This window comes from Punica granatum, chromosome 5 (genome assembly GCF_007655135.1).
Source record: "Punica granatum isolate Tunisia-2019 chromosome 5, ASM765513v2, whole genome shotgun sequence".
NCBI lineage: Eukaryota > Viridiplantae > Streptophyta > Magnoliopsida > Myrtales > Lythraceae > Punica > Punica granatum.
In genome coordinates, this window is record NC_045131.1 from 5,153,835 (window position 1) to 5,170,199 (window position 16,365).

At 40.1% G+C, this 16,365-nt stretch overlaps 3 protein-coding genes across 3 annotated transcripts; 2 read left to right on the plus strand and 1 right to left on the minus strand.

Moving 5' to 3' along the window:
• The first annotated feature begins 24 nt into the window (after nt 1-24).
• On the plus strand, nt 25-2,491 carry LOC116207662 (B3 domain-containing transcription factor VRN1-like). The gene is made up of 5 exons (XM_031540714.1): nt 25-469; nt 659-1,244; nt 1,331-1,408; nt 1,665-1,801; nt 2,042-2,491. The coding sequence occupies exons 1-5, from the start codon at nt 155-157 to the stop codon at nt 2,297-2,299; spliced, it is 1,374 nt and encodes a 457-aa protein (XP_031396574.1). The 5' UTR covers nt 25-154; the 3' UTR covers nt 2,300-2,491.
• Nucleotides 2,492-4,956: 2,465 nt separating this feature from the next.
• On the plus strand, nt 4,957-7,521 carry LOC116208279 (B3 domain-containing transcription factor VRN1-like). Its single transcript, XM_031541623.1, has 4 exons — nt 4,957-5,421; nt 5,603-6,179; nt 6,473-6,609; nt 6,996-7,521. Exons 1-4 carry the CDS (start codon nt 5,302-5,304, stop codon nt 7,245-7,247), a joined length of 1,086 nt encoding a protein of 361 aa, XP_031397483.1. The 5' UTR covers nt 4,957-5,301; the 3' UTR covers nt 7,248-7,521.
• Nucleotides 7,522-9,341: 1,820 nt separating this feature from the next.
• On the minus strand, nt 9,342-11,505 carry LOC116208278 (protein SENSITIVE TO PROTON RHIZOTOXICITY 1-like). Its single transcript, XM_031541622.1, has 2 exons — nt 10,660-11,505; nt 9,342-9,980 (listed from the first exon to the last, which is right to left on the minus strand). The coding sequence occupies exons 1-2, from the start codon at nt 11,346-11,348 to the stop codon at nt 9,488-9,490; spliced, it is 1,182 nt and encodes a 393-aa protein (XP_031397482.1). The 5' UTR covers nt 11,349-11,505; the 3' UTR covers nt 9,342-9,487.
• Between the last annotated feature and the right edge of the window lie 4,860 nt (nt 11,506-16,365).

Sequence of the window (16,365 nt, forward strand, 5' to 3'; positions counted from 1 at the left end):
ACTCTTAGGACCAGAAACATAAAGAAGCAAATTCTTCGGGAATTTCAGTCGTTGAACAACGGGAGCGGAGTATCTCCTCCCTCTCCGACATCGAGATTTTCCCGCCGGAGGAAAAAGCAAGTCTTCGAAAGAGAGAGGAAAAAAAAAAAAAAGGATGAACAGTACAGAATTCAGCTTTATGCAGCAAGAAACAGAGTCCAGCCATTGGTTCGGTGCTGACTGTCCTTATGTATGTGATTTATGTATGTACGTACGCTGTCCTGAAACCGAGTCCTCCAGTATTCTGAAACCGACCACAAGAACAGTCCTCCAGATGAGTATTGGCTCCATCCCCTACCCATCACCAATGGCTTCTGCCCACACCCACAGAGGAAGAAGAGCTGTGAAGCTCCAGGACGGATTCTTCAAGTCGCCAACTCCCCGGTTCTTCAAAGTCATGGTCAGAGAGTTGCTCCATCGTGGAAGAATCGTAAGTTCTATTCCTCTCTTTGCAGCTGCCCTCTGCCTGCTCCATGTCATTCTCCGGCCATTTGAGGAACGTCTGTTGCTCTGATTCTTAGAAATCTTATTTCTGCATTTGCACAGAGTATGAATGTGTGTCTCTTTGAGTTGCTCTCCAGTTTGCTCGTTAGTAACTCGGTTTTTGATTTCTATACAGATGATTCCCCGAAAGTTTATCTGGAAATACGGGGATGTTCTCTCGGAGCTGGTGCTGCTCAGGGACCCCAGTGGGGAGTCCTTTGAAGTGCAAGTGGAAGAGGCTGAAGGCAAAGTTTGGCTCGGGAAAGGCTGGAGAGAGTTCGAAGAGCATTACCCTATCGAGGAGGGGTCATTCCTCGTGTTTGAATTGGAGGGCAACAACCTCTTCCATGTGCTGATATTGGGCATGTGTGCCACAGAGATTGACTACCCCACTGTCAACCGCAGTCAAGACCCACAGCTGGAGCCAAGCGATGAATATCTTCCATCTGAGACAGAGGAAACCAGTGATGATGATTCTCCAGTGAAGAGCACAGATGCTTCCAATTCCGAGCCTGAACAGAAGAGAAGTCGATGTGGGCAACCGTTTCAACATTCGAAGCCCTCTAAACTTCCAACGGAAGACAGTGATGATTCTTCTACATATTCACCAAGTGTGCAATCAGAATCGGAATCGGAATCTGAACGTTTAGGATCTACAAAAAGGAGCACCACAAGGTTAAGGAAAGAGGCGAAGCAAGGCCCTTCATCGCATTTGGCAGCCGGTATAGTTTCATGGTCCATCCAATTCCTGCCTTTTCATTCTCGTCCCGAATTATCCCTGAAGAGGGGGAAAAACTTTTTCCAACAGGCGGTTCAGGGATTAAGAAGAGGACTATTGGGCTACAGAAACGGGTGAAACTCGGCCATTCATCGCGACGAGCAGCTGGTATGAATTTTCATAGACCATTCATTTCCTGCTTTTTCGTTCTCGTCCCGAATTCTCTACAATGTAGAAACTTTTTTCCAAAAGATGGATCGTAACATAACTCAGTTTATTTCTGTTATGTCGTGCTTGATGGTTGTAAAAAACTGCCATTTACATTTGTTTCAACGAATCAGAGTAGTTTATTTGCTTCCATCGTTTAATTTCACGAAGCAAAATTTCAGCATATGTTTTCATATCTTTTCTGTATGATTTTTAGGTTGCAGGCGTCCATATGTCAATCTGCCTTTACCTCCGAGCTCTCACAAAGCACTCGAGGCGGCTAAAAGGTTTCAAACCAAGTTTCCTGCATTTTGTATTCAACTGCGACCAACCTACACGAGGAGCGGAGGCGTGGTATAATTTCCAGCCCTTTATATCAACTTGCACTTTCAAAAGTAATGAAAAACAAAGAATCAGAAGCTCGTCTTTCGAACAAGGTTTTAGTTCAACAAATATCATGTAGTATCTTTGTAGAGGTTTTAGTGTTATGTTACTGTTTTATTGCTTCGGACAATAAAGCTCGACAATGGATCTTGCTAAATAGGATAAACTAGACCAGCTTGTTACGAATCCTGATTGTGATAATGTTTTCAGAGCATATGTTCCTCGTTCATGAAGAGGAACAATTTCAAGCCGACGAAGGGTCCTGTGTATCTGAATCTGAAACATAGGGGACGGTCATGGCGTGTGAAGATGTTTTGCTACACAAAGGAACACCGAGGGAAGCTCTGTGGTGGTTGGGGCGCGTTCATAGAAGAAAACTCTCTGCAAAATGGAGATGTCTGCGTATTTGAGCTTGTTGAGACGAACATATTCAGAGTTCATTTCTTCAGGTGTTCGACTTATGCTTAGACTTTGCACATGGGCTTGAAGACTGAGTTCAGCATGCTGTTTTTCTATTTCGATGCCAGACTTGCAGTTTCAATAGGTGGTCTTTTACCATCTCTTTTATAAGTTGTGCCTAGGATATTTTTCGTACTGTTTCAAGGATGATTAATCTCTGCAGAATGATGATGTTTAGGCGTTGAAGATTTCCCTCTTTAATATCGAATAGCAACCCCGTAGATTCTTAGTATGCTGAGGTAATTGTCATTAGTTTGTTCTGATATCCCCATTCCCTGCTGCTTGTGCCAGTCGGAACTAGAAAAACCTGATCTATAGCACCCGAAATTCCATTCTTGATCGTGTCAAATCTATGTCATGGATCCATTAAACGATCTCTAATCTGTCTATAGTTCGGGTTGAACTTCATGGAAACCCCATGTGATTTTTTACTTGTGCAGATGCTCTTGCCTACGAGAAGAAGGTACTTCTTGTAGCAAACAGGGCACATGGTTTGTGGACCCCAATATCAATACGAGCGTTTTAAATGACCCTACTCCGATATCATTATGTGCATGAGTTTAGGGGCGATGCGAGTATGGTGTCTTATTTAAAAGAAACAATTGTTCTGCAAAAACATATCAATAAAATAAATGTGAGAATAATTCTCTTACCAACATCATCGAAAAACAGATAAATCGCATGAATCCAGTAGATCTTCTAGTAGTATAAACTCAAGTCTTCCATCGCAAGGGGGCTTTAACATCCTGCTATCGCCAGAGCTTCTATCGAGACCGACATTGCCTGAGCTACGAGTGTTTCTTTGCAGGACGAGCACAAGGCACTCGGGAGATTATAAGGCTTCAAATTTCAAAGGGTTCGAGTGATCTTTCGTGATCAATCGCTTAAAACGACTTCTTGTAGCTGTTAATTAACTTATGTGCGTATATGTACGGACGGTTTGATCTCATGAAAAAGGAAGAAGCAAATTGGCCTTGTTATCAAAGACGAGAGATGAAATAAGAAGAAACATTCTCGTGAATCATCAGTTGACCGGTCAAAAGTAAAATGATTTCTTCCCATTTTTGTTTACATAAATATGCATATATTTGTCAGGCGTGAAGATTTCAATACGGTTTACTTCAAAGATTTGTATATACTTCAGTAAAACATAAGATATTTCAGATCGACCGACCAAAACGTTAAGCTTCATTTGAAATCGTCGGCGATCTAAGCCTTAAGAGAAAAAAAAAGGGGTAATAAGCAAGAGCTGCAATGCTCTTCTCAGCCTTCTAAAGCGGTAAAATTCGATCCACCTGCTAAGGTTAACCATGGAGCTCTGGCAATTTCACGGACTCTACACTCTACAGTCTTAAGCCAAATTTGGAATATCCCGAACCTGATGAGAAGCCGCTTCGGACGTCGAAGAGAATAAATTTGAGCTATTCATCCCAGGAACTGGGAGGGTCGCTGCTTAGTATTCGGGCAAAATTGTTTAACTAATTATCCGAACGGAAGGATGTGCCACTGCTGTGAAGATTAATACGGATAATCCATCTCACTTGAATCACCAAAGCTGCCAATGGATTCCGAATGACACACCCTTTTTTCGAGTTTGGATATATCCATCTCACTCGAGTCGTCCAGTTGATGAATTTCCCAAACTTCTCTTAACTAAACACCTAGATCGGGCAGATATTATTGTTCCAGAATACTGATATAGGATAAAAACTATTTTTCTTTTCTATAGAAATACGACTGATAAGAATAGTTTCCACAGACTATACTGGAAAATTTCATAAAGATGGATTCGGTGCAGAAGAGGGTATGTTATACTTAGAAGCTGAGTATTGTGAATGAATCTTGGCCCGCGAAGTTATACGATTATGATAATCAGGAAACTGCAAAGAGGCTCTCGTCTTAGCGAGGGAGATGTCTTCGAGCTAATATCAAGGAAGGGCCTCGTGTTCGATGTTACGATTTTCAAGCGTGAGTCTAGACTATATAAAGGAGAAAAATGTTTGAGCATTTTGCAGTACAGATTAATAGCAAAGGGTTGATTGATCACTAAAACTAAAAGACGAGCTGTTTTTGCAGTACGTCATTTACGTTCCATAATATCCCAAAGTGAATTCTCGAGGGTAAACTAAACTCTCACGTTGCGTTTGATTTTATAATAGGATTTTAAAATTAGATTTTGATTTTGATTTTGAGTGGTATAAATGGGATCCACCCTTCGACTTTGTATGAGTTATGTTGTTTTGTTGTGGGAAAAAGTGATATAAATGGGATTCACTCTTTGATTTTGTATGAGTTATTTTGTTTTGTAGTGGGTAGAATTAAGTTAGAATTGTGATTCTAAAATAGAATCGCGAAACCAAACAGGCCCGTACCCCAAAAAAACAAAACTCTTTGTTTCCAAGGTATGACAAATTATCGTGGTCGTGCCGGACAAGTCAAATTAAACAAGGAGCTGGTTACGTTAATTATGATAACTAAAGCGATAATCAATTATTTATCAGTTCACGTCATTTACGAGCGTTTGCATACTTTATTATTTCAATCAATTTCAAATATTATTTAATTATTAAGGGCCACGTTTTGGACTAATTTCTCATTCCGGGTTTAGTAATGGGGGCAAAAGTTTAAATTGCAAATTCCTTGGGGGTTGAATAACAGCTCTGGGAGGAGAAAGCTTCAGAGAGAGAGAGCAGATGAATAGTACAGTTTCATTTATGCAGCCGCAGCAACAACCTTCACAGTCACGCCATGGCAGCGAGTCCTCCGCCCTCTCTTCTTTGCCATGCCCTTGGTGTTGACTGTACTGTGTCTGTGTGTACTCTGTCCTCTTCTGAAACCGTCCATAAAGAAGAACAGAGTTGGCTTCAACCCATCAGTATACTCCATTCCATCAATATATTCTCGGAGTACGGACAAGAAGAAGGGAACCCCATTTGCAGAGTGGGCTGACAGGAAGTAGAAAGCTCCCTCTTTTCCTTTGAAATTTGAAAACCTGCGAGTTGATTGCATCCATGCCAATGGCTTCCAAGCGCAGACGAGGAGCCGTGAAGCTTCAGCATGGATCCTTCCGGTCGGCGATCCCTCGGTTTTTCAAGGTCATGGTGGGCGAGTCGCTCGATCGCAGTAGAATCGTAAGTTCAGTCCTCTCTTTCTTCGTGATGCCCTCTGCCTTCTCGATGTTATTCCTCATCCCTTCGCCGAAACGCTCATTGCTCTGATAACTGTGTCTTAGATAAATATTTCACTCTTTTAAGTTTCTGCCTGTTTATGCTCATTTGCTGGGTGGTAAGTTTGGTTTTGGTCCCTTTTCAGGAGATTCCGCCAAAGTTTATCAGAAAATACGGGGATCGTCTCCCGCATTTGGTGCTGCTCAAGGCCCAGAATGGCGAGTCCTTCCGAGTGAAAGTGGAAGAGGCTGAAGGGAAAGTTTGGCTCGGGAGAGGCTGGAGAAAGTTCGAAAGCCACTATGCTATAATGGAGGGATCATTTCTCGTGTTTCAACTGGAACGCAGCGATGTCCTCCGTGTGCTGATATTCGACTCGAGTGCCACAGAGATTGCTTACCCCCCTGCAAACCGTAGTCACAACCAACGGCCGATGCTGAACAATGAGGCAGAGGAATCTGGAGATGATGATGATGATGCTTTACTGGAGGGCAGAGATGCATCTGAGCCTGCGCAGAAGAGAAGCCGACGTAGTCGACGGTTTCAACGTTCAATGCCTACTAAACAACTCCCGATCGAAGACAGTGATGATTCTTCTACATATTTGCCGAGTGAGCAATCTGCAGAATCAGAATCTGAAACTGAAAGTTCAGAACTTGAATATAGGAGGACTACAAGTAGATGGAAACGGGCGACGCTGGGCCAGTCATTGCGAGGGGTAACTGGTGTGAATTTTCATTATCCATCCGTCTCCTGCTTTTTCCAATTCTCATTCCGAATTGTCTATCAGAAGCACAAAACCTTTTCCCGATAGACGGGTTATAACATAACTTGGTTTATTTCTGATCTCTCTGTTTGATCATGGTGGTCAACAGCGAAGTTCTTGTGAAAAAAAAAAAAGGGCCGATTTACATTTGTTCTGTGAATCAAAATAGTTTATATGCTTCCATCTTTTATACGTAAATCTCAGGAAATAAAACTTTAGCATATGGTTTCAAATCTTTTCTGTATGACGCAGGTCCGAGGCCTCGAATTGTGGAGAAGCCTCTACCTCCGAGTTCTCACAAAGCGCTCGAGGTAGCAAAGAGGTTCCAACCTAAGTGTCCTGGATTTCTAGTCCGGCTGCGAGCATCGTACGTGAGGAGCGGAGGCATAGTATGATTTCCAGCTCTTTTACGTTATATCGTACTTTTAAAATTAAAGAAAACCCAAAATATCTCAAGCTCATCTTTTTTACGAGGTTAACTGATACCTCGTGGTGTTTCTTTAGAGGTTTCAGTGATATGGTACTATTTTATTTCTTCGCACGACAAAGCTCAACAAAGGATCCAGCTAAAAATCTAGTCCTTTTCCTTTCCCAATAAATCGGCTTTGCTCTTTATATTACTAAAAACCGATCATCGAAACTCTAATACAACCCCGTCACATCCGAGCTCGAAGACACCTCACCCAGAAAGCTACTCAAGTAAATTTTGTTTTAATAGTAAAAGAATTATTTCTACTCACTTGTTGCAAATTCCTGATTGTGATGATTTGTTCAGAGCATAAATTCCAAATTCATGAAGGAGAACAACTGCAGAACCGGGGAGGGTCTTGTGTATTTGATGCATAGGGAACAGCCGTGGCCCGTGAAGATGTTTTGCTATACAGAGGAACACCGAGGCAAGTTCTGTGCTGGTTGGCTTAAGTTCCTAAAGGAGAATCATCTTCGCAATGGAGATGTCTGTGTTTTCGAGCTCGTCAAGAAGAATGTCTTTGAAGTTCACTTCTTCAGGTGTTCAGCTTATTCTTAGTCTGATCGATTTGAGCTTGATGACTCGGTTGAGGTCTGTAGTTTGTCTCTTTCGATATCGGTATTGCAGTTGCTTAGGTAGTCTATTACGAACTCCATTATCAGTTTACTCTAGTATGTCATTTGTTCTGTGTCGGGATGATTCCTTTCATGCTTCAGTTACGAACTCCTTTATCAGTAACTCTAGTATGTCTTTTGTTCTATGTCGGGGATGATTCCTTTCATGCTTCAGTTACGAACTCCTTTATCATTTAACTCTAGTATGTCTTTTGTTCTGCGTCGGGGATCATTCATTAAATTGCTTCTATAGAATGACGACATTTCGGTGTTGAAGATTTTCCTCGTTAATTTTGAATAGCAATCCGTAGATTGTTAATCTGTTGAAGAAATTGTTCTTGTTCGGATCTGTTATCTCGGCTGCTGGTGTTGATCAGAACTAGATAAACTGGATCTAGCACCTGAAATTCCACGGTCGGTCGATATTGTTCCATGAGGCGATCACTAATTTGACTACAGTTTGGGTAGAAATTCATGGAAACTTGAAACGACTTTTTTCTAGTGTAGATATGCACCAGGAAGCCCGGATTTTTCTCGTCTATCCTTTCACCACTGCCTTCGCTACGACATTGATTGGTCACATCAATAATCGACTCCGATATCTTTTATGTGCATTTCAGCTGATTATCATTATGTGCTTTAGGTGCGAGTATTGTATATTGTACAAGAGGAACAAGTGCTGTTCAATAATAGATCAATAAGATGAATGCAAGAATGAATCTCTGATCAACATCATCGCGGAAAAAAAAAAAAGAAGGATAATTAACATGAATCCTTTAAGCCTGTAATCATATATGCTCCACTCTTCGGTCGCACGAGAGCTTCAGCCTCCCGCTATGGAATTCATCGATCTCGAGGATGCGGGTGACTTCTTATTAGACACGTTCTGCCCTTCGACTTCAAGCTCGTGAAGATCTCTGGGGACTGGACTGTTTCCAATACGCGTCGGGCGACTCTTGGGTTTTCGAGGAGAGAAGCTCTCTGGTTTTGCAGATGCATTCCATGGGATCTCCGCTTCGCTATTATCTTCTTCTTCTTCTTCCCCAACCAGTAAATGAGCTGGTGGAGCCTCCCATTCCTCCCCATCCATCTCATAGTCGAGATAGTCGGCCCCTGCCATTGCCAAAGCCTCTATCGACACCGACATTGAACGTCCCGCTAGTGCTTCTCTATAAGGTGAAAGTAATGCACTCAAGAAATTATAGAACCTCAATGCTTTCGGTGATCTTTTTGCGAGTGATTAATCGGCTAAGACGACTTCATGTACCCGTTAATCTGCGTGCGTATATATACCAATGATTCGATCTCATGAAAATTGAAGAAGCAAATTAGCATTCTTATCACAGGTCACGGGTTTCATAAGAATCAAACTAGAGCTCTTAGGCTCCTCTTCAACAAGGAGGTGCTATTCAGAGAGAATGAATTAAGATGAAACATTCTCGTGATCACATGTTGACCGGCCGATAGTAAAATAAATAAATATATAAATAAATCTGCCCATGATTTTAGAATAATACGCATTCATACATAATCTGGTGTCAGCAGTGATGAAATATAGTTGCGTGAAAAACTTATCTGCACTTCAGTTTATCTCGAGTTCGAACCTCCCAGAACATACAATACAATTTTCTGGATCAAGGAAGGCTAGAACTTGTCGAGAAGCTCTTGATTAAACTTTGAGGGAAGCCATATAATGTCGTGTTTATGTGAAGGAATTAGAGAATGCACGGTAGCTGAATTGCCCGTGCAAAGTTGGATCGTTTTGTTTTGATCTCACGGTTCGTTTTCCATTCCATCATACCACAGGTATGATCTGACGTTTAATGAAATATTCTTCATGCTCAAATTGAGTGTCTGCTATCAACAAGAACGGGTCAAAAACGTAAAAGAGTCTCGTAAAAAATCAAAATGTTGAACTTTTGACCATTTCCTCTTCAAGACCAAATGGCAGCTTTCTTTGAATTAATCAGCAGAATTTCAGCTCTGAAATTTCAATCCATATGCTCCCATCATACTGGAGAATTGCAAGGCGTTAAGCTGAGATCAAGAACGCCTCCATGTCCAAATGATATTTCATTATTCATCGTAACCGAAAAAATTACATGGGATCATCTTACAAGCTACAACTGCATGAAACGCGATAAGAACCAATCATCCTCGATGAACAATTAGAGCTCAGTGATATCAAGTATCAGAGAACATGCTGATGCCGTTTCCACTTCCCAATTCATTAGCTGGGGAAAGGATGTCCCGTAAGCAGTAAAAGTCGACCGAGCCGAACCCATCTAGCAACCTTTTGAAGATCCCGTCATCCAAAGAATTCCGGGTTAATTCCTCATCTTTCAACAGCATGTCCTCATCTTCTTCCTCCTCTACAGCAGTAGCCTCATTCCTCTTGTCGTCATCATCAGCGACAGCGGGCATGTGCCCCTCAAACAGGGCCATGTGCCCGAACAACTTGTCCTTCCTCGAGAAGCTCGCCCCGCAGGAGCACTTCCACTTGGCCTCACCACAGTGCTTCATATGGCTCCTCAAATCAGCCAACACAGAGAAGCTCTTCTTGTTGCAGCGGTTGCACGAGTACATCTTCGGGCAATGGCTCCTCTTAAAGTGATTCTTCACGCAGACCACAGACTTGAGAGGCCGAAACTTCTTGTGTGCCTTATTTCTGTTGCACCTGAAGATTGCAAATTCACAGTAATCAGAGACAGTACTCGAGGAGTAGATACTAACATGAATGAACTCGGAGTTTAAAGTAGAAGCTGGGATAATTGCTATGAGGCCAAGGAACTCCCCGAACCGGCAAAGAAGTTCTAATACACGCAAATTTTTATCAGCTTTACAACACTATACTCATGCAAGAAAATGTTAATCTTATCTTCTGTCAGTTCAGCAACCCTTCAAGTTTGCCTATATGTCAAGATGCTTATTCGTATCAGGCCACCCACGACACCTTATAAACCGGTGTCAAAGTCGAAATTCTGACAAACCGTGATTCACCGCATCCTCATACTTACAATAACAATAGTAATTTTAACAACTATAGATTGAACTCTGGCACACAATCAAATATTATGCAATATTATTTTCAAATGGAAATGAGAAATTTTGATGAGTGAACCAGATCGAACGCAAAGTTAGACATGGCCGATCATTACGTCTATCAGATTAAATCGTTCCTGAGTTGCAGGATTCTATTGATGACCACAAACTGATTCACATTCTATGATATGCCCTGATTCAGGAAATTCTAGCTTACTATCAGCAGACTGTAAACTTGACATTCAAAATCGAAACTTGACGATAGGACCAATAAGCGTTATTGGAAAGAATCAAACAGATATTCATCATAGTACCCCTCGAAAGGACACGAAAACCGGCTCCTCTTCGTCGAAGGAGAAGGCTCAGGGCACTGGCTATCGGGCCTGGCCAACGCCTCCGGGGTCTTGAACTGATTCCCGTGGGCTCTCATGTGCATCCTCAGGTTAGCGTCTCTCTTGAAACCCTTCCCGCAGATATCACAGAAGTGAGTGTGCTCCGCAAGAAGCTCAACGGAATCGAGCTCCACGATCTCGCAATCTCCGACAAGTTCATCCTTCTCGTCCTTCATCGTGGTGAGGACGCCCTCCTCGACCTTCAAATCGCCAGTAGGAGGCCTCCCAATCGGGCTCTTGACCGGCAGCTTCCGGTCTCCGGACTCCTCCACGGCCGCCGCCGCCGCCGCCACCGCTGCAGGCTTGCTGCCGGGATTCTCCGGGGCCTGCTGAGAGCAGGAGAGGAGAGCGGCGCCATTGACGATGATCTGGTGGATGGCGGAGACGATCTCGGAGGAGACCAAGTCCATCTGCTCCCCGCTGAGGAGAGTGTTGCTGTTGAGCGACTGCGACAGGAACTGCTGCACGGAGTCCATCCTCATGCGGACTGTGGAGAGGTTGAGGAGCGGGACTCGGGGGTCAGCGCTGCCGACGGCGGGGCCGGAGGAGGACGAGGCGCCACCGGAGGGGAGCTCCAAGGGGATCTGGGGAGGTTCGCCGGAGTGTGCCATTGAGGAGATGGGGAGGACGAGGAGAAGGGAGTCGAGGTTTTGAGTTTATGAGGAGGAGACGAGGGGCTATGGAAGTTCCCTTCCTCTTCTTCTTCTTCTCCGCCGTCAGTCGATGTGAACCGATGTTGACTTTTAGGAGGACCTGTCGAGTGCCCGCCATGGCTGAAAGCAATGCAATTGCTCGCTCGAAGGTTGCGCATTAGCTTAACACGTGGCGGAAGGACTGGGGGAGAGTCGATATATGCGAAATAAACAAATTCAATAATAATAAAAGAAAAAAAAAGAAAAAAGGGTTAACCTAAACTATTGGAAGAAAATGGACTAGAAAGGAGAGAAAAAATTAGAAATATTGAGACGGATTAAAAAGACAATTATTAAGTTATTCTTTTTTTCGATAGACAGAAGGTGATTATTTCAATCATTAAACTATTGTGCGTTAATCTAATCTAATAATGAGCATAAATGGCAGCACACGTTGTTGAGTGTGGCTCGAATTCTCACCCCAAGACTTGAAAGCAATAGAAAGACTTAGGCTACGGACAATTGATTGCAGCATTGCTAACAGCCAACTACAATTTTGAATAGGCCGAAGAGGACAGAAGCCACAGACAGTCGACTGTAGTAAGTCGCGCAGTTAATTGTAGAAAGTAGCATAATCCCTGAGAGAGATCTAAACAATCAGCATCAAATTTGACTAGTTTGTTTATTTCCTTGCTCAGCTAATCTATATCCCTGATTCATTTCTTCTCGTACAAGAACACATTGGGGGGTGAGAGGAAAAGTGAGACTGAAAAAACTTTGTAATCGGGGTTTTGGGAAAACAGTTTGTACTTCATGGCTTCGTCGCTCATAATAAAAGAAGAACCAGCAAAGCTTCTTTTGTCGTGGACGTACTGCTGGCACACCGCTGGCCTGAACCGCGTATACGAGTGTGCAAGCTTCTCTTCTCTTATCTCATTTTAATTGTTTAGTCGAGATTATCGTGAGTTAGATCCATTTCGATTCTTACAAATCGATCCCAACACACATAGTAAAGATATAGATAATTTTGGAAAGTGAAAGTTTTCTTTACATGATGCATGGGTTTTTTTATATATTTGTATTGGATACATATATTTACCTTTACATACACAATTTTGAGTTTGCACTTGGAGTTACTCATGTCGTGGAAAATGTAGGAATTAGGAAGCCGGTGCTTTGTATGCTCATAGAAGTGTGTCTAGAGTAATATAAGTGCATCATGAGCTTGCTAAATGAATAATCATAAATCATTAATGTAAAATATTATTTGAAATGAATTCCACTGCATAATGCAATTATTATTAATTTAAAAAAATCTAGGAGGGATTTAAATATAGAGTAGGGAAAATAACCTTATATGGCACAATTTTTACCTTATTTTCACTTCATATCATGTTTTTAAAAGTTGTCGCGATTTAGCACGAATCACCATTTTATTCCAGGATCTAGCACACCATTAAACTCCGTCTAAAAACCGTTAAACACCGTTAGACGAAATTTAACGGTGTGCTAGATCCGAGAATAAAATGGTGATTCGTGCTAGATCGTGATAACTTTTAAAAACGTGCTAGGAAGTGAAAATAAGGTAAAAACTGTGCTATATGAGACTATTTTTCCTCTTTTTTTTTTGAAGATTCACTGCACATAAAAATATGAAACTTAGTGTGGAGCTTTATAATAATATCAGCAACGTCGGATAAAAGTTTCACCTCGTTTTGAGATCGGACGATTCACAAAAGCTATCTAAATCACAACACCGAAAAAATAGATAAATATTTTTTATCTAAAGATTCACTATCTAGAAAAATCTGAAAATATGTGTAGAACTTTACAATAACATCAGGAACATGGGATAAAAGTTTCATCTCGTTTTGAAATCGAACGATTAATAAAAACTATTAAAATCGAAACACAAAAAAATGGGTAAATATATTTTATCTGAAGATTCACCACCCAGAAAAATCTGAATATCTGTGAGAAGCTTTATAATAATGTTAGGAACATGGTGAAAAAGTTTCATGTCGTTTTGAGATCGGACAGTTTACAAAAACTATCAAAATCAAAACACCAAAAAGAAGAGTAATTATTTTTTATCTGAAGATTCACCACCCAAAAAATTTTGAAATTTTGTGTGGAGCTTTATAATAATATTAGGAATGTTGGATAAAATTTTCACCTTATTTTGAGATCAGATGATTCACAAAAACTATCTAAATCACAACACCGAAAAAAGAGGTAAATATTTTTTATCTGAAGATTCACAATCCAAAAAAATCTGAAAATATGCGTGGAGCTTTAAAATAACATCAGGAACATGAGGTAAAAGTTTCATCTCGTTTTGAGATCAAGCATTTAACAAAAACTATCAAAATCGAAACACCGAAAAGATGGGTAAATATATTTTATCTAAAGATTCACCGCCAAAAAAATCTGAATATCTGTGACGAGCTTTATAATAATGTTAGGAACATGGAGAAAACATTTCATCTCGTTTTGATATCGGACAGTTCACAAAAACTATCAAAATCAGAGCACCGAAAAGAAGAGTAATTATTTTTTATCTGAAGATTCTCCACCCAAAAAAAATTAAAATTTTGTGTGGAGCTTTATAATAATATGAAGAACGTGGGGTAAAAGTTTCACATCATTTTGAGATCGGACGATTCACAAAAACTATCTAAATCACAACACTAAAAAAAGAGATAAATATTTTTTATCTGAAGATTGACATCCCAGAAAAATTTGAAAATTAGTGTGAAGGTTTATAATAACATTAGGAACATGGACTAAAAGTTTCACATCGTTTTGAGATCGTACAGTTCGCAAAAATTATCAAAATCAGAACACCGAAAATAGTAGTAAATATTTTTTTAATGAAAAATAGCCCCATATAACACAGTTTTTACTTTATTTTCACTTTCTAGTACGTTTTTAAAAGTTGTCACGATCTAGCACGAATCACCATTTTATTCCCGGATCTAGCACACCGTTAAATTTCGTCTAAAGGTTTTTAGACGGAATTTAACGGTGTGCTAGATCCGGGAATAAAATGGTGATTTGCGCTAGATCGTGACAACTTTTAAAAACGTGCTAGGAAATGAAAATAAGGAAAAAATTGTGCTATATGAGGCTATTTTCCCTATATAGTATTATTGCATGCGGGAAGCTTCCTGCACGTTTCATGCTTAAACAAGTACTTTCTTCGATAGAGCTTTGTTAGGGACCAGAAAATTGGTCTGACCCGTTCGGCTTGATTTACTATTTTGGACCCACATTGATACTCTAGATTAGGTAATTAAATCCTATTAAGTATATTTCATCATCTATATCTCATAACATCTCTGATATTATCTCTAAAATATTCTGTTAATATATCATATGAGATATTATTCTATCTCTAACCACATTTATGACAAGTACATCTACTTGTTATTTATTATTAAATATTATGCACATATTACAATACCTTGATACAGATATTTTGAGACTCCTATAAATAGCTCTCTATATACCTCTAAACCCTAAGTCCAATTCTTCTACCTTTCTTGATATATTCTCATTTAAGTATCGAAAAGGGAAATCGGGATTCTCTCAAATTCTTCCCCTTTTTGAAGGTCACTCGAAGTTCGTGGTCTGCACATTATCAAGATTCAAAAATCGAGATCATAACATTGACGCCGTCTATAGGAAACGGTACAAAAAGTCATTTGCATCGGCTGTTTTCCACCACATCGAGAAGTGACAATTCTTACAACAAGGAGCGAAGCAAACCTCAACTTGGGAATGGGGGATTGCGTATCCCTCACGGCAAGTTGCAGGGATTAACGCGGCGAAGTCGTGCAGTAGGGTTACCTCGTGACATGACGACCACGATTCTTCTCGCGAAAGATATAAAGCACCATCGCTCTAGGGATATCACAAGCTAAGTTTCTGCTTCTCAACTTTTGTTCTCATCATCGATCAAAAAGAATATTTTGATATTTGAAATTTAAATCAAGGTTTACTTTGTGAATCTTGACATAAATCCGATGAATTACCCTCAATTTCGTCGCATCACAATTTTTTGACTTTCCTTGACAGAATTTAATATCTATTAAGAAGAGAAAATTTTTTGTTTGATGAAATAAAATATTAACATAATGTTTGATAACGAAGTTAAGTTTGATATAAGGAAATGAACACAAAAGTAGTTAGAAAAAGTATGTGAGAGAATTTAAAGAAGAATATTAAAAAGTAATAATTTTGTCGTTAAATTGAGAAAAAAGTGTTAAAATTGAGGAAAAATGTTGAATAGTTCAGAGAAATTAGTATTAACAATTAATTTAAATAATATATAAGAAAAAGTATGAGAAAGAATTTAAAGAAAAAAATAAAAAAAAAGTAAATTGTTAAATTGAGGGAAAAGTAAAATTAAGTTATGTTAATTTTAATTTTTGTAAACAAACATACCATAAGCTTTCTCGATTCGATACTCGGATATTAATTACTTGAATCCTTACATCTAGTTATCCATTAAGCCTAAATTTCCCTCACGAATTACATTGTTTATCTCTCAAAGATTAGGGATTTGAAAAATATTGAGCGACTGGGGGCTGAACCATATTTTCATCCGGTACGACATCCGTCAATGATGCTAACATCTCATCCTCGAGGATCTTAGACTCTTTGCCATCAACATAAGGGAGATGTGACAATCTTGATCATCCTCGTGAAAACAATTGCACCCTCAAGTTGATCGTGGATCAATCCATCCATTATGCAAGAAAAAGAGCTGCCATGACATATCACGCGCCGACTTTCCATATCGCTCGACAACCCACGCAAGGTTGTCAGAATCGCAATTCTAGGTAGAATCGGTCAAGGGTCGTAGAATCGTGAATCGTGATTCGAATCGTGCATCGTAAGATTCTACCTGTAATTAAAAAATAATATATATATATATATATATGTAGCATACTTTCCTCAGCAAAAAAATCAATCATTCTTCATTCAAATA

Bases quoted from the DNA above. Each gene is read 5' to 3' on its own strand.
- LOC116208279 (XM_031541623.1), top strand. From the start codon at position 5,302: ATGCCAATGGCTTCCAAGCGCAGACGAGGAGCCGTGAAGCTTCAGCAT. The intron at 5,422-5,602 runs GTAAGTTCAGTC...GTCCCTTTTCAG, and splicing joins CGCTCGATCGCAGTAGAATC to GAGATTCCGCCAAAGTTTAT. The intron at 6,180-6,472 runs GTGTGAATTTTC...TGTATGACGCAG, and splicing joins GTCATTGCGAGGGGTAACTG to GTCCGAGGCCTCGAATTGTG.
- LOC116207662 (XM_031540714.1), top strand. From the start codon at position 155: ATGAACAGTACAGAATTCAGCTTTATGCAGCAAGAAACAGAGTCCAGC. The intron at 1,245-1,330 runs GTATAGTTTCAT...TTTTTCCAACAG, and splicing joins TTCATCGCATTTGGCAGCCG to GCGGTTCAGGGATTAAGAAG. The intron at 1,802-2,041 runs GTATAATTTCCA...TAATGTTTTCAG, and splicing joins ACACGAGGAGCGGAGGCGTG to AGCATATGTTCCTCGTTCAT.
- LOC116208278 (XM_031541622.1), bottom strand. From the start codon at position 11,348: ATGGCACACTCCGGCGAACCTCCCCAGATCCCCTTGGAGCTCCCCTCC. The intron at 9,981-10,659 runs GTACTATGATGA...TGCAATCTTCAG, and splicing joins TTTTCGTGTCCTTTCGAGGG to GTGCAACAGAAATAAGGCAC.